At 39.7% G+C, this 23,425-nt stretch overlaps 1 protein-coding gene across 1 annotated transcript in view; it reads right to left on the bottom strand.

Annotated features, from left to right (window-relative positions):
* The window catches only part of pcca (propionyl-CoA carboxylase subunit alpha), a 29,136-nt gene extending 7,000 nt beyond the window's left edge, over positions 1-22,136 (bottom strand). The window contains exons 1-11 of the mRNA XM_071533867.1: positions 22,046-22,136; positions 20,633-20,783; positions 18,802-18,945; positions 18,365-18,439; positions 17,405-17,473; positions 15,805-15,880; positions 15,495-15,708; positions 11,957-12,059; positions 10,491-10,589; positions 8,986-9,039; positions 3,666-3,806 (exon numbers count right to left, since the gene is read on the bottom strand). Coding sequence (XP_071389968.1) covers positions 3,666-3,806; positions 8,986-9,039; positions 10,491-10,589; positions 11,957-12,059; positions 15,495-15,708; positions 15,805-15,880; positions 17,405-17,473; positions 18,365-18,439; positions 18,802-18,945; positions 20,633-20,752 — 1,095 coding nt within the window. The 5' untranslated portion in view covers positions 20,753-20,783; positions 22,046-22,136. The remainder of the gene's footprint in view (positions 1-3,665; positions 3,807-8,985; positions 9,040-10,490; positions 10,590-11,956; positions 12,060-15,494; positions 15,709-15,804; positions 15,881-17,404; positions 17,474-18,364; positions 18,440-18,801; positions 18,946-20,632; positions 20,784-22,045) is intronic.
* Positions 22,137-23,425: the final 1,289 nt, after the last annotated feature.

Raw genomic sequence — 23,425 nt, 5'->3', positions numbered from 1 at the left:
TAACTATAGTGCTAAACGCCTTGTGCCAGACTCCGTTTGAGCCCATGGAGAGTGCGCCAATTAAACTGGTCTCCTTAAAGACAGCGTTTCTCTTGGCTATAACCTCTGCGAAGCGCGTGGGGGACCTTGCGGCTCTGTCTGTTAACAATGTGTGTATGCAATTTGCAGAAGAGGATAGCAGTGTGACACTATGCCCCAATCCAGCATATCAGCCAAAAAATATTTCCTCTCACTACAGGACGAGGATTATTAGGCTTGCTGCTTTTTCTCCCCCTCCGTTTGCGTCGGAGGATGTGCAGGTTTTGAATAGGTTGTGTCCTGTCAGAGCCTTGCGCATTTACGTGAACCATACGAAAGACTGGCGGAGCTCTGAGCAGTTATTCATATGTTTTAGAGCTCAGACTAAGGGTCGCGCTCTCTCCAAACAACGCTTGGCGCATTGGATAGTGGATACTATTTCCATGGCCTACAGTTTGGCACAGAAAGAGCTTCCACAGGGGCTACGCGGACACTCTACACGTGGCATGGCAGCTTCGGTGGCGCTTTTGAATGGGCTATCCATAGAGGATATTTGTGCGGCAGCCAGCTGGGCTTCCCCTCATACCTTTGCCCGTTTCTACAATCTGGATGTCACTCAGAGCGTTGCGCATAGTGTGTTGTCAGTAATGACGTCCTGTAACCCACAAGCACCTTCATAAGTTATATATGTAGCCTATTTTTATAGCCTACTATATATATACATATTTTCCCCACGGCCATCCTTGCCTTAGTTTATTGATCCCCATGATTTAGGTCAGCGCATCAGTATCATCAGTCATAGTGTTATGGGCCACGAGATGTGGTTTTTATCTCCTCTGTGTGGTTAGGGACGCGGACGGGCTCAGCGTGGGGGGTATATGTTCCCATATGTGGTGACGTCGAGGTCTCGACTGAAAGAGAACGTTGGGGCTATGATATAGCCCTGGTTCTCTGAGGGAGAGAACGAGATGTCACCACAGAGGGCCTCGCCCTGTCCGGTGCCTCAGTGTGTTCTGGCCACCGCGAATTAAGGGTAAATGAGGTAATTTCCGTTGTCACATCATATATATATATGCTCGGTTGACGAGGGATGATTGACAGCTCAATCAGCCATTCTGGCGTGGTTTTAGAGGACTTCGGGGCAAAGCGCCTCAGGAAGGCGTATCCCATATGTGGTGATGTCTCGTTCTCTCCCTCAGAGAACCAGGGCTATATCATAGCCCCAACGTTTTTATTTTTTGAAATCTTTTTATTTTTTTGCTTAGTTTTAGTTTTTATTAGTTTCAGTGTTAGTTTTAGTATTTTTTTGTAATATGGGGTATTTGTCAGGGGCGAGATTCAAAAATTCAAAATACTAGGCTTATGTATGAAATAAATTGACAAAGACGAAAACTAAAGACATTTTCTCTATAGTTTATTTTAGTTAGTTTTGTAAACACACAATACAGTTTCAGTTAGTTTTTTGTAAAGCCTCATTTTTATTTTTATTTCAGTTAACGAAAATGTTTTTTCACACCTAGTTTTCGTTAGTTTTCGTTAACGATAATAACCTTGGTAAGCAAGTAATGTCAGCTTATTTTTCATCGATTTAAAAGAAATTTACTTGAAAGCACCCCTCCTCTTGTTACATAAAAAATATTTAATTGTTGAATCTGTTGCTCAGAGCCAAGGGCAAGCAAATATTAGAATATTAGAAATAGTGATAAGAATGATGAAGATGAGGAGAATGGTGGCGACTATCTGTATTGTAGGTAGAGAGATAACAGTCAAACTATGATCAAAATAGTCATTCTTCTACATTCTATAATTGTGTTAACTTCTTGTAAATGAAATAATGGTGAAGTTTAGCAATTGACAATTTGCTGGGGACCCCCTGGAACCCCCTCGAGGACCCCTGGTGGTCCCCGGACCCCATGTTGCGAACCACTAGTGTAGTTCACCCCATAATGCTGGAGGGTTGTTTCTCAGTACAGGATCGTTTGACATCCAACATCATCATCTAACACCGACACACACACACACACACGTTGCATTAACTGATGCCTGGCTCGATACACAACATATAATATTTATGATAAAAAAAAAAACACATTTGTACACTCATCTTAGACCCCTGCTGTGTGTGTGTGTGTGTGTGTGTGTTCGGTCAACATGAATGTATTGATTTTGCTTTGGGAACTGATCGAGGTTCCATTACAGAAGAAAGCACACATGTAGAGTGCATTAAATTATAATATGTAGTACATTTATGTGCAGGATATGCTGGTTATTATCCCACTATCAGTCAAGTTCAAAAACTTGTAGCGGTGCTATTAAGATACAGAACCTGGGAACAGCTGCAGGAGAAGAAAACATCAATTTCAAAGCTACAATTTACCATATCGAGGGCAACAGATGGTGATGAAGATACATATCCTTCACCTGTTTTGGTTCATTTGTGCCATCTTTTTCATTTTTTTGCGTATATAATTTCATAATTTGCGAAAACAAATTAACACGCCAACAATTTAATGAAATGTATGTTTTTAAAGCTTGTGCTCGATTGAATTTAATTACAAGTTTCAAACTGATCTCACCCACTTACCATAATAAATTGAGTTTAGCTGATTGCACTGATTTAGTTTATTTAGCCTGATATTTTGTTGAATTTATATATAGTTGAATCAGGCTTTTGATAAGGTACAATAGATAGAGATTCATTAGTGAAGTTTTACTTCAGGTAAAACAGAGGATGAGTTCCCGAGGCATTGCATTCAGATTATTAATACAAAATATAATCAACTAATAAATTGTGATGTATTATTATAGATTACTGTAAGCTACCCAGCAGTATATAAAGTAGTGGAAATCAGCGCCACCTTTTCCAGCTGCAACATTAAAGTGATGCTTACACATTAATGCATCAATAATTATAATTCAATAATATAATATATACTGTATTATTCTGAAATGGGCCATTCTGCATAATGAGTACTTTTACTTTTGTTGCTTTAAGTACATTTTGATGCTAATACTTTTGTACTTTTACTTAAGTAACATTTTGAATGCAGGACTTTTACTTGTAACATTTTTAGTATTTTAGTATTTTTTAGTATTTACACATTTTAGTATTTTACCACAGTATTTTTATACTGTGGTATTTCTACTTTTACTGAAGTAAAAGATCTGAGTACTTCTTCCACCACTGGCTACTGTTATTGATAGTAAGAAACTGGATGACGTTATTGAGAGCTGATGGACCCAACTGATGTTAGAAAGAAATAAAAGCTATTCTCATATATGACAACTGCACACTTAAACTGATGAAAACTATAAACCAAACCTTTTTTTTTTTTAACCTGAAGAACGATAATGCGCACGCTCATGTCTAATAAGGCTTTCAATAAACTGCATACTAAGCCATCAAAAACTGAATAATTGATTTTTAGTCATGGCAACTACAAAATAATCAAATCTGAAGCTGTGAACACCCCCGCTTTTGGAAATACACTGGTAATTATTGTGTGTTATTGTATTTCCCCAAGTCTCCAATCTCCCGGACGCCACACACACACACACACAAAAAATGTGAAATGTGAAAATGTGAAAAATGTAAAATGTGAATTACTGTAGGTCTTAAAATGTTAACAATGTTTTGTTTTTTTTACCGTATCGCCGGGCTTGACGGACACGGCCACCACCGCCCCGGGCATCGGCGAGCGCAGGATGCTGCTGGTGTCTTCTGGAACCTTCTCTGGCATATGGGAGCTCAGCTCTGCAGCCAGCTTGGACAGAACACGGACCTTAAACTACATACACACACACACACATACAACACAACACAGATATTAGAAACACGGGAGCACAGTACTACAGAAGGATGCACCTTACCTTTAGGCTAAAATAGAGTATTGTTTTTTGAGAATTCCCCCAGTAATAAAATCCAGGGTATGTGCAGGTTTCAGGAAGCTAAATTTAAAGGTCCCATATGGTGTAAAACAGGATTTCCCTTGCCTCTTTGATTATAAAGGAGTTGGATGTGCTATCTAAACATCATGATGATAATAAGGTGTATTGTGCCTCATTGTAGGGCTGCAACTAACGATTATTTTCATTGTCGATTAATCTGTCGATTATATTCTCGATTAATCGATTAGTTGTTTGGTCTATAAAATGTCAGAAAATGGTGAAAAATGTGGATCAGTGTTTCCCAAAGCCCAAGATGACGTCCTCAAATGTCTTGTTTTGTCCACAACCCAAAGATATTCAGTTTACTGTCATAGAGGAGGAAAGAAACCAGGAAATATTCACATTTAAGAAGCTGGAATCAGAGAATTTTGACTTATTTTTCTTAAAAAATTACTCAAACCGATTCATCGATTATCAAAATAGTTGGCGATTAATTTAATAGTTGACAACTAATTGATTAATCGATTAATCATTGCAGCTCTACCTCATTGCATTCCAGAAATATTTATAGTATATTTTTGGCAAACTCTTATGAATGGGGCCTCTGATGCCTAGCCCTAACCTTCAGCATTCATTTTTGTTATCACTGAAGTTCTAGTCATGTTAACACTGACCGCTCCTCATCCTCCACTCCTATTATTCCTCCTTCTCAGCAGACCGCCATCCTCCGCCCTGTTTTCCATCCCGAGCCAAGCCTTCGTCCACTCCGGCATTTTTAATTGGCGGCTTAATTAAAACAGGCCTGGCTCTGAGTAACTGAATCCGTCCTCGTTAAGTCACAGCCTCTTTAAGCAGATTAGAGATTCATTAGACTGCTCAGCCCTCTTAGGAGGAGAAAGAGGGAGCTCACCACTATGAATTCAAACTTGTCTAGGGGTGGAAGGGACCGAGGGAGGAGAAAGTCTAAGTTAGTGATTTTCAACTCGACAGCATTTCGGCAATATTTTTGTTTGGTCTCTTCAGCAAAATTCATGTCACATAAATCAGTGATTCTCAACCTTTTTCATATCAAGGACCCCTAATTTAGTTTCTTTAGGGACACAGACCCCCATTTGATGAGATTTTGTCTCTCAAACCCAAATCTGAGAATATTTTTACTGTTAGATATGATTTTGTCCAGAATTCCATGACTATCTGTATTGTAGGTAGAGAGATAACAGTGAAACTTGGATCAAAATAGTCATTCTTCTACATTCTATAATTGTGTTAACTTCTTGTAAATTAAATAATGCTGAAGTTTAACAAGTCTTCAATTTGCTGGAGACCCCCTGGAACCCCCTCAAGGACCCCTGATGGTCCCCGGACCCCACGTTGAGAACCACTGACATAAATCATTGTGTCATCAAGCAAGAAGGCCAGCAAGCGAGCTGAGGGGCTTGGCCCATATTACATTCACTTCAAGGAAATTATTTAAATTTAAAGGGTCATTAAGTAATCTATGACCTCTATAGGACCAGTAGGAACAGCTAGTCTAGTCATGTCTATGGTACTTAATTTAAATTGAGGGTAACACTTTACAATAAGGGTCACTAAGTTAAGGGTTAGATAATGCTTAATAAGCATGAACTAACCCTTAATCAACAGTTAACTAATGTGTCAGGTAATCATTTACTAATGGTGTTCATGTTAACTAAGGTATTCATTTATACATTATTTAATAGTCATCTTTATAAACTATTAAATAATGTATAAATTAATACCTTAGTTAACATGAACACCATTAGTAAATTACACATCAGTTAACTGTTAATTAAGGGTTAGTTAATGCTTATTAAGCATTAACTAACCCTTAACTTAGTGACCCTTATTGTAAAGTGTTACCAAATTGAGTATGATAATCGTGTTTGACATTTTTTCTATTAACATTTGAGCAAACTAAAGGCCTGAGCTCACTCCATGGCACATCAGTGACCTCACTCTGCAAACACCTCTGGCTGAAACAGATATTACTTCTCTACCTTAAAACAATCTCTGGGGCAAAACACAAAGCTGCTCAAACAGAAAGAGCAGCCCTCCCAAAGATTCCACCGCACCGTCTTTTAGCCTCGTGTCTAAATCCCTCCCCGACAGGAACACCCCACAGGCAGATTCAGTAGAAACACACACAGCTTTACCGCAGTTTTCCCCCGGACGTTCCCAGGAATACAGGACACGGTCAGGAAGAGTAAATCAGGGATAGCACTACAGAAGAGGACGGGAAGGTAGGGATGTTGGAACAACCCGGAGAACGTCAGCGCTCCAGGAGTTCTTCTCAGCACGCCAAATTGCTAAGAACGCGACACATTCAAAGTGAGGCCATTGCTTTAGCTGGATCCATCTTGCATGGTTGTCAATCGGGACATTGTATGCTCACGCAGGGGTTCACAGCCAACACAAAAGCAGGAAGACATTAGGTTCATGTTAGCTTGACGCTAAAACCGCAGGGGGTCTTTAAACAATGACAGTGGCGGGACTTCCTGTGCCACTGGCAATCTTCCTGTTAGTTGGTGGCTGGCAGAAGAGTTCTTGAAGGATTCAGAATTCTTGAAGGCCTGGATTCAATAAGGTGCTGCAGACATCTTGGTCCATACTGACTCGATAGCGCAACTCGGTTCCCGCAGATCTTCCCGTCCTGCTCCGCCTCATCCCCAAAGGTCTCTACTGGGCTGAGAGGACTGAACTTGAGCTACTGTCATGCTCCTGAACCATCTTTGTCCTGCTGGAAGTTTCCATCTGACACGTTGTTAACCAACCGCCAGTCCCAACAGAAACCGGGATTCATGTTGTCAGCCTGCCATCAGCATGGCAACAGAAACCAAGGGGCCTGTATCATGAAGCGAGGTCAACATAGCGTATCTTTATGACAGCTGGCTTCACAAAACCGAACAATGGAAAATTAAATAGAATGTAAGCACACATCTAGAATATAACTAGAAATAACCGCCTCGCTGTTTTGTCATAATTAGCGTATGAATTCTTGAGTTATGGCCAAAAGCGTCTTTTGTGAGGTCACAGTGACCTTGACCTTTGACCTTTGACCACCAAATTCTAATCAGTTCATCCTCGAGTCCGAGTGGACGTTTGTGCCAGATGTAATGAAATTCCCTCCAGGCGTTCCTGAGATATCGCGCACAATAAAAAGCAATAGACAATCAATAATTGTGGGATTATGTTGACAATTTCAACACGTTAAGTAGACAGTGATAGTGGGTATGAAAGAATGTATGAAGAAATTACTAACATTTGTGTTCTTAAGAAGAACAAACGATTATAATGAGTAAATATGAGCAATACACAAACATAATTACAGCAACAAGTAACACTGCTGCCAAGGCTAGAGAGGACTGCAGGGGGTAAATTGCAGATAGTGTCAATGTGTAAATAAGTAGGCTCATCACTGCCCCGTCATTAAGGCACAGTGTTCATTTTCACTGACACAGTCATTTGTGACGCGTTCTATCATTTTCAGTCGGAAGTCGCAACGGCGCATTTGTGGATAAACGTGATTTTACGAGAAAAGATCTATTTTTGGCTGTTTTGGGGTTTCAACAGATTTTAATAAAATAAAGCCTTGGCTTTCAGTCTGTGTAAAAAATATTGTGAAATTCAACCGGTAAATATAGTTTTGAAGCTCGTAAAGGTAGGGTGACAAGCAGAACTACGAGCTTAACGTTAGTTTGTCAACAAAGCTCGCATTCCTCATGTTGCCAGGTTTGCAGTTTTCAATGTACTTGGAAATGTTCTAAATACTGTAGGACTTAAAACGCTGTTTATAAAGTTTGTCAGGGTTGTATTGTGGAGTTTTGTTATTGGTTTGTTATTTTTGACTAGTTTCATTGATCATTTGAATGTTTATGGGTTGGGTTTAATTGACACTGGGAGGGTTTTGTCGCTACGAACCTGGCAACACTTCTCCCCGTCCCTCTCTCCCCTTACTATGGTGTGTGTGTGTGTGTGTGTGTGTGTGTGAGTGAGAGAGAGAGAGAGAGAGAGATTGAATTTAAATGATATTATTAAATATCGCGCAATGGACTGATATAATATCAGACTACTTTTTAACACTTAATTAATTGACTTTAAACTTTGAGGCCCTTTTTCTCAAAAACATAGTTTGGAAACAGTCAAGACATCAAGGGGTGCATCTCACTCAATCTTTGGAGTACAAAGATAATTTTGATATCACCAGAAAGCTTAAATTCTTCTCTTTCCAACAGTGTATTCAACTCAAAATGGTTTGAGGGGTCAATGTGACTGGAAATGACAGAGCAGGTCACATTTGTCATCACACTGAGACTGCGAAAAGACTTTCTATTCATAAAGTCAAAGAACAGCCCTTATTAGTGTAGTATCTTTTAATTCAATAGTATCCCCCTGTAACTTAAAGTTCTTTTTATTCCTCGTCTCAGAGGCCACGGGATCCTCTAGGAGCTGATTGGTGACAAGGCTGGATTTGGATTCAATAGCCTGAACGCAAGCTGCTCCGGAGCGGGTTAGCTGTGCAGCCTCAGTTACCATGGTGATCTGCCCAGGTGATCTAACCCCCCTAAACTCGCTTTGTGAGACAGATCTCTGGATTCATGTTAACCAGCGTATCAGCATGCCACGACAGAAACCAGGATTCATCAAACCAGGCCATGTTTTTCCACTCTTCAGTCCTAGTTTTGGTGATCATGTGACCATTGTAGCTTCGTGTTCTTGTTCTTAGCTGACATGAGCGCGAACCAGCATGGTCTTCTGCTTCAAGGTTGGACCTGTTGTAGTTCTGAGATGCCCTCTGTCATCAAGAGAGAAAATCCCAGGATGCACCAGCAATCAGACTACATTCAAAATGGTTTAAATCAGCCTAAATCAGTCCATTCTAACATTTAGCCCAACGGTAGCTGAACCTCTCCATGTCTGAATGCTGCATACTTGTGCTTCATTTATATCCGACTCGCCGTCTGGAGGAGCATCAAGGAGGTAGACCGAATAAAGTGAACGGTGAGAGTGTGTGTGTGTGTGTATAATTACAATCACACATCCAGACACAGGCAGCCTTACCGATGTGCCCAGGTACTGCAGAGTGATCTCTCCTGAAGCATCTCTGGACAGACACTAGGGAACAGAAGACAAAGCAGAATCTGTCAAAACAAATTTTATAATTATGTCGTGAATATAGCTTTAGCGGCCTGGTTTCCATATCAGAAGCCTGACTTCCACTAGCGAGAGCTAGATGAGTCTTTACACAACTCATTATCCAGCACAATATTACTGTAGTGTGACTGCAGCGTGTTGCCAAGAGACATTATCTGTCAGCTGTGCTAGTTTAAACTAATAAAAATGGCTTTAAATCCTGTGTTATAGTATGTTGCATGATCCTTCAGTGCTACCATAATATCACAATACCAAACCCTTACAATACATGGGATATTTCTGAACTATCTTACTATAGAAACTAACTTGAGTATCAAGAGTCATGCTCCTTACAGGACATTAATATGTGACAAAACATCCATGTCATTATGGATAAAGAGTATAACAACAAGACACACTTGTAAAACAGCTGGTTAGTTTGCCTTTAACTTCCTTCTAGGGATGGGACTCATGTCACGATACGATATGATACACAATATGTGGTTCCCGATTCAATACAACCACGATATGATGTAATAAATACAAGTTGAATGACAAGTATAACTGTGCAGAATTGTGTTTATTTCTGAGCCACAAATCTTTCTAGCAATGGCATTGGCTTGCTAGAATGTAAACAATTTAAAAATCTCTTTACAACGTTTAAACAATATAATTTCAATGGAGTGCTTGTGAAATTGCAGCAAGCTAACTCATTTGTGATTACTACAACAGAATAAATTATAGCTAGTATCTAGGGCTGGGCGATATGGTTGAAATCAATATCACGATAATCATAAGGATTTTTCTCGATATCAATATATATCACAATATGGTTCATGTATGCAAAATCACGTTAAATAATCAAATTAATGTTCATCTCATGGAACCGAATGGTAATGTTGTGATGTCAGGTGTGATGTCAAACAAAACTGAAATATTCAAATAATATTCCTGCCATACCTCATTTTATGAGAGTTTTTCAGTAAAATTTGCTTGTCATCATCAATTTAGACAGCAGAAATATGTCACGATATTAAAATATCTTCATATCATCACGATATGATTTCACTGAATAAACTGACAATAAACGATAATATTGAATTATCGCCCAGCCCTACTAGTATCGCGTTTCATTTCCTGCCCCACGATACATATTGTCACTTTTTTGTATTTTTAATTTCGATATATCGTCCCATCCCTACTTTCTTCCATTACTATACTGCTCCCACGTTTTTTTTTCCTGCACTCATACATGATAGTGTGACAACGTAATAGGGTTAGTGTTGTGACACTTGGACTGGCGTAAAACATTAACAGCTTTAGTACCATTAATTGCAAATATGTGGTTAATGGAAAATAAGACGTGACAAAGTATGTACTGTTCACATACAAATCTGAACCTGTGTGTGTGTGTGTGTGTGTGTGTGTCTCACCTGCAGCATCCTGTGTGTGCCGTTGACGGTGAGCGGCAGCAGGGGCGAGGCCAGGTTCCACTCGCCACTGACCTCCACCCTCCCTCCATCCACCACCACCTGCAGAGAGGCAAACCCGCACAGCATTATAAGTACATTTTGATTTTTGGTTACTATGACTATTGGGATCATCATCTCATTTCCCTGTGTTAGTAGTAAGCTACTAATGCTCAGTCAAAGTTAGCTGGTTTATACATGGTAACAGGGAGACTCAGTCACAGGGTATGAAAGGCTCATGGAGACAGATTAATAGAGAGCGCATCCATCTGTTCTTTAAGTCAGTGGTTCTCAACGTGGGGTCCGGGGACCACCATGGGTCCTTGAGGGGGTTCCAGGGGGTCCCCAGCAAACTTACAAAAAGTTAACACACTTAGAGAATGTAGAAGAATGACTGTTTTGATCATAGTGTCTCTGTTATCTCTCTACCTACAATATAGATAGTCATGGAATTCTGGACAAAATCATATCTAACAATAAAAATATTCTGAGATTTGGATCAGAGAAACAAAATCTCATCAAATGGGGGTCCGTGGCCCTAATGTGGACTAAATTAAGGGTCCTTGATATTAAAAAGGTTGATAATCATTGCTTTAAGTGGCCTTTCTGCTTTTAAACTTTTCATTTCACTACTTTCTCAACAACACTGACAGCTCACAATACCAGAAACAAATGTCACAATATTTTCGACCCAATACCTGGTATTTCAATAATGTGACGCATCGATAATGAGTACTGGCACTTTCAGAAGATATTTACACATGAGAACATTTTGAGAAATGTGGATAATGTGGATATGATGGAGAAGCAGGTAGAGGCATTCGCTAGAACTGTCAAATAAATTCAAATTATAAAAAGGAAACTCTAACACAGCTTTGAAGACCAGGAAAAGACAACATTTAAGCTATATCACAATATTATGACAGGATCTCTAGTCTGATATCATGATATCGATATTTTCGCTATATTGCCCAGCTCTAATTTCTGATAATGTGTTATGAATTTCATAGTCTATATGATTAGAAACAGTTGAAGGTTAGGCAGCCATAGGGACAATATGAACAGAAGGCAGGGCTGTTTCTGCTGGCTGGGCACTTATACATGATGTGTTGTTGTTAGCAGGTCTGGCTAAAATACATCATTTCAATAGGTGATCGGATTTGTGATCACTTCATTACACCGGTGCTAAATTGGTAATTGTCCCCCAAAAAATCTGATCAGTTTTTTGGTTATCTCTACTATTCTCAGCTCACTCTTTATATTAAGTTTATTATGATTTAGCTAGTTAGTTCTTATACTTGCTATTATTGGCGTGGAGTTTCCATGGGATCCTGCGTGAACCCATGGGAGACACTGTTATGTGAGAAGAGTGTGTGTGTGTGTGTGTGTGTGTGTGTGTGTGTATGTGTGAGAGAGAGAGACAGACTCACAGTGTAGGTATTTCCTGATCTAGTAACCTCCACAGTGTGACGTTCCTTCCCCAGCTCCACACACAGCTCCCACCGACTACGCTCCTGGCGGGTGGCGGACACCCTGGAACACACACACACACACACACACACACACACACACACACCACAGTTGAGACTCCTTTTATGGTATGACTTGTTTTGCTTTTGTTAACAGGCTCCAAAAACCTTTCCATCTATAAGTCAACACGGTCAGGAATATTGATCTGCTTGCTATTCCCACATCTTCCCTATATCTTTATTATCTTTTTCCAAATTATTTTTTCCCACAGAAATGAATGGCGGCGAGTGAACAGTGACATCTGGTGTTCAAATTGTCAAAAAGACTAGTTTCCTGCAGGGAGCAATAGTTTCTCACATTTTCTCCAGGCCATGTGCTGTTCTAGCTGTGGATATACCAAGAAATCTATTCGCTCAAAATGAAAAAGACTAAAAAGAAAGGTTGGAATTTTCCAAGCTGCCATTCAATTCCCCGATCTGCGTTCCAAATGGTTGTTTTACAGTTGTAATGTTGACATTTAGGTGAAACTGTAAAGTCTGTAAAGTTCACACAGAGTTTGCTTTTGAATGAGAGCGACAACTGCATTCAACAACTGCAATCACTACCGGAAATATTCAGGTATTGAAATTTGAGTGTGGATTCTGATAGTCCAAATAGACACACTATTTGGACTATCAGAACCGCACTGGACAACTGGTTGTTAACGTTATGTAAGGCAGTGGTTCTCAACGTGGGATCCGGGGACCACCAGGGGTCCTTGAAGGGGTTCCAGGGGGTCCCCCAGCAAATTGATGAATTGTTAAACTTCACCATTATTTAATTTACAAGAAGTTAAGACAATTAGAGAATGTAGAAGAATGTCTGTTTTGATCATAGTTTCACTGTTATCTCTCTACCTACAATACAGATAGTCATGGAATTCTGGACAAAATCATATCTGAATATGGCAGCAGCCATATTGGTTTGAAGGCATAAACGTTACTATGGTTAGACGTTATTTATAGCCGTCGAGTGACTCCCATACATGGTTTGCACCTGAAGGACAAGTGTGACAATATGCAAAGGCCTGTTTCGTCACTGCAGAATGGCAATCTGTTGAAAAGCTTTGTTTACATTGTGATCTGGATTAGACAAGATTTCCTTCACTCTCTATGGTCTATGGTGGTTGCTTTGAGGGCAGTGTGTGCAAGTTAGCTACTCAACAATACTTCCAATTTAAAGATACTGAATATTGCCGCCAATATCGACTATCAGCAATATTGGTATTCAAAAACCCATATCAGTTGGACCATAATGCAAATCCCTATGAAGACACCTCATGTTGGCGATTCCTTAATTTTGCCTTTTACTATATAAAGAAATGTATATGTATTAGGGGTGGGACAAAATATCGATACTGGAATATATCGTCATACTTCCTCTTGCGATACGTTATCGATACACTGGCGCAAAATATCGATATTTTTATTAAAACATGCAGATGCTCTGAACGGATTCCCCCGCATTAAGCCTGTTACCATTTTGACTTACCAGAGTCACTACTTAATGACTCCTCGTGGTGGCGCTTATCAAATGAATGAGGGTAAAGTGAACGGCCATCTACTCACCTCTGTCTGGCCGGCTACTTTTATTACTGAATGTCACTAAACGTACACACTATCAGAATTTGGTAGTGACAACCGAATTTATGAATGAGAGTGACTGCGCATATGTATGGTACATACTGGAGCAGACTGAAGTAAAATGACTAGACTGTGTCTGTACGGTTAACAGGAGTCACTCCATTCCTCCGATCTCGTGATGGCTGGAAATAATGTCTGGAACCATAGTAACGTTTACTTCAGACCAGTATGGCGGCTACCACTGCCTGTATTTTTAGTTTGTTTGACACCAGTAACACCAGTAACCAGAGGCGTCAATTTATCCATAAGATCTTAATAAACCGCCACTGACAGCGGCGTCACTTTCTCTTTTTCCACCGCAGGAACTTGATACTTTTAACCGCAGCATCTGGGCCGAGACCGCAGAACTGGTAGGAGCAACTGCAATGTTGAGGAATATAAAATTTGAGAATGTCCCACAACACTTACCTCCGTCTCTTTCAAATTAAGGATGATAATGTTACGTAACATAACGAGTGTCGGGCCACGTAACAACCAGTTGTCCAGTCCCGTTCTGGTTCACACTGCTAACCGAAACCGCTGTCAGATTGGGTAGTCAGTACCTGATTTTTTCAGGTAGTGAGTTTGGTTATAGACTGCGGTTGTCACTCTCCTTAATAACCGAACTGCGTGTGCAATTGCAAGGAGAGTTTCATAGAGGTTTCAAAATAATAGCGATCTCTGCTGAACCTCTGATCGCACAGCGAACGGTTGCCATGGTAACGACGGACTCAACTGAAGCGTTACAGCTGAAACTACTGTATAACGCTAAATACCAGGTATTAGCTGAGGAGATCATTTTAGGGGCTTCATGTAACGCTCCTAAAGAAATTCCTGGCCTTTGATGTTACCACCCAAGTTTAACCAAGTCCCACTGACACTGACTGTTCAAAATATAAATGGGAGAAGTAAAGGGAGGAAAAGGGAAAGATTAGAGGGACTTCTGTTTTAGGAGGTTTGTTAAAGCCAGTATGCAGGTGTTATGACCATGTAAAATTGGGGGCATTTTGCCACTGCAAACATCCCTTAGCCGGCTACTTTTCCCATCTGGCTGGCTACTCAAAAATTTGGGGAACCCCCTGGGCACCACAGTTCCTGCTTTTTGCCTTTTTAGGGGTATTTTTTCTTCTTCAGTTACACAGATATCGTGATGTATCGTAGATGAATTGTCTTGCAATGTATCGAGTATCGCAGAATCGCTGTATCGTGATACCATCGTTATCGTGGGCAACGTAGCGTGATAGTATCGTATCGTGAGTTACTCTGTGATTCCCACCCCTAATATGTATCATTATTTTTTAAGGACAAATAACAACCACAAGAACACATTGTAAGCAGCTGATGGTTGCCTCGTATGTAGTTATTCGCATATGCATATAGTATATTGTATTTTTGGCTCTTGTGATAGACAGATAGATACAAATATTTTGGTATTTACACATAAAAAAAAAATGTCATTCATCCTATCAAGAATTTTGCGCCTTTTTCTCTCCTCCCTTAACTTTATGTATGTGGTTTACCAGTATTATCACATTTATATATATTTTTTTTTTTTCAAAATGGGTTTGTATGTGAACTTGTTAGATAAATGTCATAAGACAACAGTCCTTTTAACTTCCTTTGAGGACTAGATGGACTGAGACGGATATGGACTTGAGGTGATCCTTTCTTGATGCCCTGTTAATGTTTTCTCTTTATGCCGGGACAGTAACCCTTAACACAAAGCTAACTACTCATGACATGTGAGCTGTATTACCCCCTGGTGACCTGTCTGTTCAGTTCTCCTGTGCATTTGTGTTCCACTAAAACAAAAACTACAAAAATAAAGTGATCGTACCTCAGATCGCCCAGGAACTTCTGGGAGCGGAGCTGGGCGGCGATGTGGAGCGCCGCCGCCGAGGCCAGCAGCTCCCTGCGACCCGCCGCCTCCAGCTGATGGCCCTGGAAGCCGTCGGGGTAGACCTCGGGCAGGAAGTTGGTGCTGATGTCGCCGGAGATGAAGCGGGGGTGGGTGATGATCTCCCGCAGCAGGGGAATGTTGTGGGTCACGCCTGGGGAATAGAGAGAAGAAGGATAGAGCAGGTGTCCATGAGCGAGGTGTGTGCCCTGTCTAACTGTATTTGCGCTGCATCGGTTTGTCGGTCTACCTCTGATGACGTAGTTATCCAGGGCGTCCTCCATCTTGGCGAGGGCTTCGGCTCGCGTAGCACCGTAAGTAACCAACTATAAGGAGCACAATGGTCTACTGTTAAAGACCTTTTCTGAGACCAATACTAATGGTTGTAGAGCCATTTGTATGGAGGACCACAAGTGTCACGGAAATAGTAATAAAGCATTTCATTAATTAATAACTAATTGTACAATCAAAATAGGAATTAATAAATTCGTTTAGAAATTAATTTATTAATCTATGAATAAATAGACTAAATTACAAAGTAATTCATTATTTGATATTTTAATGGGCAATAAAAAGAGGAATTATAAAAAGAATTTACAAATGAAATATTAATCCATCAATTAATAGTTCAAATTAAAAAGGAATTTACAAAAACAACCATAAAACAGTCAATAAGTACATCATTTAAAAATACATTAATGAATTCATAAATAAATAATGGAATTTAAAAATCTATTTGAAAATGCAGTTTAAAAATAGAAATAAATAACTGGATTCACAAATTGAATTAAGAATACAGATTTTACCCATTTGCATTTCCCCGCTGCTTTTCCTTTTTCTATTAGCTATTTGATTTTCTTAGTCATTTAGCCTCTCCATTTAGCCTTTCCATGACACTTTGGGCCTTGTGCTGGTAAAACGAGGTAAAACATTGCAAATTAGCCATGGGATGTAACAAGCTCTCTGATTGGTTACCTTCTCCTTCCCACATCCAAGTCATACGTCTGCATATGACATGCCAGGTGATAGCCAATCAGAGAGCTTGTTACATCCACATTTTACCAGCGCAAGGCCTAAAGTGTCACGGAAAGGCTAAATGGAGAGGCTAAAAGGAGAAGCTAAATGACTAAGAAAATCAAATAGCTAATAGGAAAAGGAAAAGCAGCAGTGAAATGGAAATGCAAATGGGAAAGGAAATTGCCCTTTTAAATGCCTGATTAAAATCTGTATTCTTAATTCAATCTGTGAATCCAGTTATTTATTTCTCTTTTTAAACTGTATTTTCAAATAGATTTTTAAATTCCATTATTTATTTATGACTTCATTAATGTATTTTTAAATGATGTACTTATTGACTGTTTTATGGTTGTTTTTGTAAATTCCTTTTTAATTTGAACTATCAATTGATGGATTAACATTTCATTTGTAAATTCTTTTTATAATTCCTCTTTTTATTGCCCATTAAAATATCAAATAATGAATTACATTTTAATTTAGTCTATTAAATAGATTAATAGATAAATAAATAAATTTGTAAACAAATTTATTAATGCCTATTTTTATTGTACAATTAGTTAATAATTAATGAAATGCTTTATTACTATTTCCGTGACACTTGTGGTCCTCCATACTTTTCTAAAGACTACCAATCCAAACCCTTGCGGAATTGTGGCTGTTCAGACCAGTAAAACGTTCCTGTGACTGAAACATATTCAAGTATTGAGCCTAACAGTCAAATAATGACACATGCCTGCAGATATCCAACACTGCAATCTAATTTTTTGTTGAACAATCTCACCCTTAAAATCATAAGGCTGTGCAAAACATTCTAATTGACTATAAACTCTGACCTTAGAGATCATGGGATCGTAATAGATGCTGATGTCGCTGCCTTCCTGGATGCCGCTGTCCACACGAACCTGACGGACCGAGGAGCAGAAAAAGAAAATGTGGATATTCAGTGCAGGGTTCCTACACATTTTCAATTAATAAAATTCCATACTTTTCCCAGACCTTGATTTGTTTTGAAGATTTTGTCTGGTGTTCAATATGATTTACGCAGATAGACATCTTGCCCCTGCTAACTAGGTCATATCACTGTATAGATGAAGACACGGTTTCCATTTTAAAATTCCAGATTTTTCCCAGACCCTATGTTCTTGACTGGATTTGATTTTGGTGGGTATTTGATATAATGCATGCTGACAGCGGCTGGGTAATAAGAGCGTCCCTCTATCTGAACATTATTCTTCACATCAACAAAAACTGGACTCAAAGTGGCTCTACAACAACATACAAGCTAGAATTATGTGTGTATCGGACCTGAACCGCAACATTTTCCATACTTTTCCAGACATTTTTTCAAATTCCCAAACTATTCGAGACCTGGAAATGATCAAATTCATTTTTAATACTTTTCCAGACTTTCCAGACCTGCGTAGGAACCGTGTCAGTGATGATTATTTAACCTTCATTTTGTCCTTGTTTCATGATATGAAACACTGTCGCCACATCATTAGAAACTTGACCAACTGAGAGGGAGGAGGGCGGGACTAACAATACACTTCCTGTCTCAAGGGGAAATATTGGATAGTTGCATACTGCAGCAAGTTTTGATCCCTCGCTTTCTGTGTGGAGAAAATTGCCCACCAGTGACCATACCAACAACCCCATTTATTTTGGACAAATAGTCTCAATCTTCTATGTTGCAGCCCCATTTTGTGATTTAGACTGATAACGTGGCTGTATTTTGACACAAAAGTCTTGCCTAGTGCGGCTTTACACACACACACACACACACACACACTTACATTGCTGAGGTTGAGTGGCTCCTGGTATTGAGACAGCCGTCCGATGGAGGGGAGACCAAAGGACTTGTAGGGGTCCTAACAGAGGAAGACGGAGAATATAGAAACGGATGGGGAACTAGATGGCACTCAGTGGAGCGCATACCTCTGCTAATGCTATGCAGTTGTCAATATATGCCAGTTCTACATGTAGGATTTCCACCAAAAGTTAATAATTTCTTCCGTGCAGTGAATGGAGAGAAAACAGATAAATAGAGAATTGGTGATTTGGGGGTTTTATCATGGAGGAAGATACACAACCCAAGATACTACCAAAGTCCAACATCACTTTAATATTTAGAACTATAAGAACTTGACAAGGATTTCTGATACAAATACACCCACACGGATTATTCAGACAAACAGCACACACACACACACACACACACACACACACAGACCTCGGCATAGACGCGGCTCTCAAGGGCCCAGCCGTTGATGGGGATGTCTTCCTGTTTGTGCAGCAGTCGGTAACCCTTGGCGACCCGGATCATCTGCTCCACCAGGTCCAGGCCGGTGATGCACTCTGTGATCGGATGTTCCACCTGGGGTCAGAGGTCAACAAAAGTAGACAGAACTTTATGCACATGAACCAGTGTGCTTGAGCTGGGTTGAAGCGAATAAATCCTGAGCATCAAAAAAACACATCCACTAGAAAAATGGAAAATCTTTCAAGAATGATCAGTATTTGTCTTATTCACACGGCGGCCATATTTCCTTTATGTCACGCTTGGTGTGGAAAACCCTACATGGAAGACAGTGAAGCAGATATGAACGATGGCAGACTCACTTGGTCATCTGACAAAAAATTTAAATATACACCAAAACTATCCTGGAACATCTTCCAGAGATGAGCAAGATTAAAGCAACTAGATTGAAAGAAACATCTATGATGTTACTCCACAACATTAATGATGGCAGTCAGCTACATCATATTGTTAACATTCTACTTATCTCCAAACCAACCAAGTCTAATTCTTATTCTTAACAGCCTTTATCTTTACTAATAGTACTTCTTTGACAGTCAAATTGTTAATGTTAGCTGTGTCTACTAGCACTAGGTGACTTTAGCTGGTTAAAACTGATACCGTTAAAACTAGTTATAGCAGGATACAATTTACACAATAAGACTTTGTTGGTTTGGAGATAAATATAACATTAACAACATGACGTAGCTCATAGCTAATGTCAATGATTAACATCAATCCAGTTACTGTAGTCTTTGATTTGGACCTTCTCTGCACACCTTCTCTCCGCTGTGGCCTTACTGTCTGCGGTGGCCCAGGTGAAAGCCAGTGAAATTCAATATGAAATATAAATGAAGTGTTGTATATTTAACACTGCCCTGATCATCCGTGCCCATGTGCAAGCACAATGAATTGCAAGCTAGACACGTCAGAAAGGCAAAAAAAGCCAAAGTTCTTGCCAGCAGAACCAGGCTTTATTAAGAGAAGAGGTTGTGTCTTGTGTCTCATGGTCATACATCCACAACAGAGACTTGTACATGTTAGAAACATGTATGACACTTCTCGAGGCCGTGGTGGACAGATATTTCACAGATAATTTACATATTTTTACAATTTAGAATGTTAAAACCTTCGTCATTACGTATTCAACAATTTGTCGCATAATTTCTTTATCATCAGAAACTAGAAATAACCGCCTTGTGGTTGTATGCCTCTGCCAATAAACTTTGTTTTATCATTGCAAGGACAGTCTTTATTTATTGAACATATGTAATTAATGTGATTATTAGGTCAACTTAAAGGATTTTGGTGTCTGCAAAAGTAAGTGACAGCACTTCCACCGTTTTTGTAGAATGACCCAAGATCGTTTTCTCAGCTACAGTGGTAAGCATTATGATGTCACAGTGAAGTTGACCTTTGAACTTTTGGATATAAAATGTCATCACTTCATCATTTTATCCTTGTGTGAAATTTTGTCATAATTAGCATATGAATTATTGAGTTATGGCCAAAAACGTCTTTTGTGAGGTCACAGTGACCTTTGACCTTTGACCACCAAATTCTAATCAGTTCATCCTTGAGTCCAAGTGGACGTTTGTGCCAGATGTAATGAAATTCCCTCCAGGCGTTCCTGAGATATTGCGTTCATGAGAATGGGACGGACGTACGGACAACCTGAAAACATAATGCCTCTGGCCACAGCGGAGGCATAAAAATCCAGCTATTGACAACTATCATACATATACACATGTAGCCCTCCACTGACCTGTAGTCGCGTGTTCATCTCCAGAAAGTAGAAGTTCTTCCGGGAGTCGACCAGGAACTCCACGGTGCCGGCGGAGGAATACTGGACAGCCTTGGCTAGCTGGACTGCCTGTTCGCCCATAGCCCGCCGCGTGGTGGCATCCAGGAACGTGCTGGAAAACACACACCACACTGGGAACTGGGATTCACGTTAACTGTACCAGTAGCATACACACTGTCCACAAAATGGGGAGTAAAACAAAAAAGATCTCCTGGGAAACCTTTTCACATTGCTATACACTCACCGTCACAGAACAATCTTGTTTACCATTTTATTGAAATAAACACACATTAGGCTTAGATGATTTGGACTGGATTATATCTTACACAAGATCTAAATTTGTGTCTCTTCTATGATGAGTCCAGCACGCCTCAATTTTCTTGACCAGTCTGTATCGAAGTCAAAATTATGGTATCTGACAACACAACTACATAGTTTCATTCTTATTAATCAATGATATAGCTCAATATTTCTTAACACCCAAATTACAAATGTAGACATTTGTCCATGGAAACAAATAGTAGGGCTGAACAATTAATCAAAATTTTATCGAAATCGCAATATGGCCTACTGCAATTTTCAAATGGCAGGAGGCGCAATATTTGTTAAAGGTGAAATGTGTGTTAAAATACCATTTTAAAGTAAATATTGTGGTGCTGCAGAGATGTCCTGGCCTACACATCATATTCTACAGACTTAAGAAAACATCTTTGTTTGGTACAGATCCCCGCAAAAATCACACCATAATCATTTTAATACGTTTTTCAATGAAAATGAGAATAATGATGTAAAAATGATCATTCCCTCTAATATCGCAAATCATATCGCAATTGCAATATCAGTCAAAATAATCACAATTAGATATTTTTTCAAAATCGTATAGCCCTAACAAATAGTTGAATATTTGTTTTTTACGACTCATCCCTGGACTGTAGTAACCTTGCTTAATAGTTTCTTTCAGTCCTACTAAACCAAGGTATGGTGAGCTTTCCTCAACACGGTCTCAGAAAATGTGTGACATAAGCATGAACTCTGAAACACAGATAACATGTTGTTCACACAAATAATGTGAAGATTATGTTCCTCCACCATCAAATTACGATTAGGTTTAGGCAAGTAAAACAACTTTGGTTAGGGTTAAGCTTAGTTTTAGACTGGTTAGGTTAAGGTTTTGGTCATGGTTAACTGAAAATGAAAAGTTCGCTCTCAATAGAAAACCTGCTGACATGATTTGGGAACTGAACCCAGGTTATCGGAGTTGAAGGTAAATGTATGCGCCATTACTTTCAAGAGCACATTTTTTTTGTATGTTAAGACATACAATTGTGCTCATTGTACAAAATTTTGTGAGCCCAAACTGGGTTTCCTACTGACCTTGGAGCTTCTTCTACCACCTTCTGGTTCCTCCTCTGGATAGAGCATTCTCTTTCATTCAGCCACAGAGCATTACCGTGCTTATCAGCTAGCACCTACACACAGACACATTGAGAAAAATCAGTTTTGGCGATAAGTATTCATTGACGTCATTTTATTTCATGACTAAATTGTAACGACAACATACATGAAAAAAATATTGACAACAAAAATTACGACGACATCTCTGTTCATTATGACCTGATGAGTAAAGGAGACGAAACAGTTGGCTCTGTTGGGAAGGACAACCTCAAAGCATTGGTTGTTTTCCTTTTTAACCAATCATTTATCTGCAAGTGCAAGTCTAATTCTCACTGCCCCTGGTGAGCGAGCAAGTGACAGAGAGAGAGAGAGAGAGAGAGAGAGAGAGAGAGAGAGAGATAGAGAGAGAGAGAGAGAGACAGAGAGAGAGAATTTGTGTTTCTGTCTGTCTTGTCGTCTGTCTCTCTGGTTTGTGTGAGTGTGAATGTGTGAGCCTGCTTGTTTGTTTGTCTCCATGTGTCTTTCAGCATTCCTCCCCTTTAGTCCTGCCATTCATTGTTCTTTCCCCGCTGTTCCCCTTTCATTTATCTCCCCCTCTTCTCTTTCCCTCTTTTCTCTCTCTTCTCCCAGTCTCCTCATTCTGCCTTTCTAACCAGCTGTTGTCGTCGGCCAGTCAGCCGTGGCATCTTGTCACTAGAAAAAGGAGGTGACCTCAGAGTAAATGGGCTTTATTTAGGCTAGACAGACAGCACATATTATAACATTGGATCAACAGAGAAGGCGAGGTGGCAGGGTGGCATAGTGAGTAGAGAAACTGTCCTTCAACTGTTGGATGTCTCGTCTCCAGTCTCCTGGTGTGTCCACAGGTTTCTTGCGTGCACATTATAACCATTCTAGCCCTACAGTAAAACCTGTTATCCAGACATCAAATTTCCAAACTGACTTGTCTTCTGAGCAGGCATAACATGGCAAAATATCTGAAAATATACTTTATTGTAATTGATGGTATTTCTTTGTTGACACATGCATCTGAAGGTATTTCAACACTATAATCAGCCATTCTGGAGCATTTTCGAATCTAGCCCAATAATGGTAATAGGAAAGTCATTTGCAAGTAATATTTTGAGTACATTTTGAAAACATCAAAACATTTTATTTTTCTGTGCTCTTCATTCTCTTGTGCGACTCCCATTCCCAAGTGGTTTGGATTAACTATGTGGCTTCTTGAGGTTTTCAGATATTCTCACTGTGTCTTAAACCTGCGTTATTCAATAACCAGCATTACTGTGCACAAGAATGTGTGAGCACACACACACACACACACACACAGCAGTAGGCAGTGAGCCTGATCCCATGCTG

This window comes from Centroberyx affinis, unplaced genomic scaffold, assembly GCF_046629955.1.
Source record: "Centroberyx affinis isolate AG114_WGS23_722 - 3 ecotype Tasmania unplaced genomic scaffold, CSIRO-AGI_Caff_v1 ptg002445l_1, whole genome shotgun sequence".
Classification (NCBI taxonomy): domain Eukaryota; kingdom Metazoa; phylum Chordata; class Actinopteri; order Beryciformes; family Berycidae; genus Centroberyx; species Centroberyx affinis.
The sequence above is the reverse complement of the archived record's forward strand: the minus strand, read 5'-3'. Positions and strand labels throughout refer to the sequence as shown.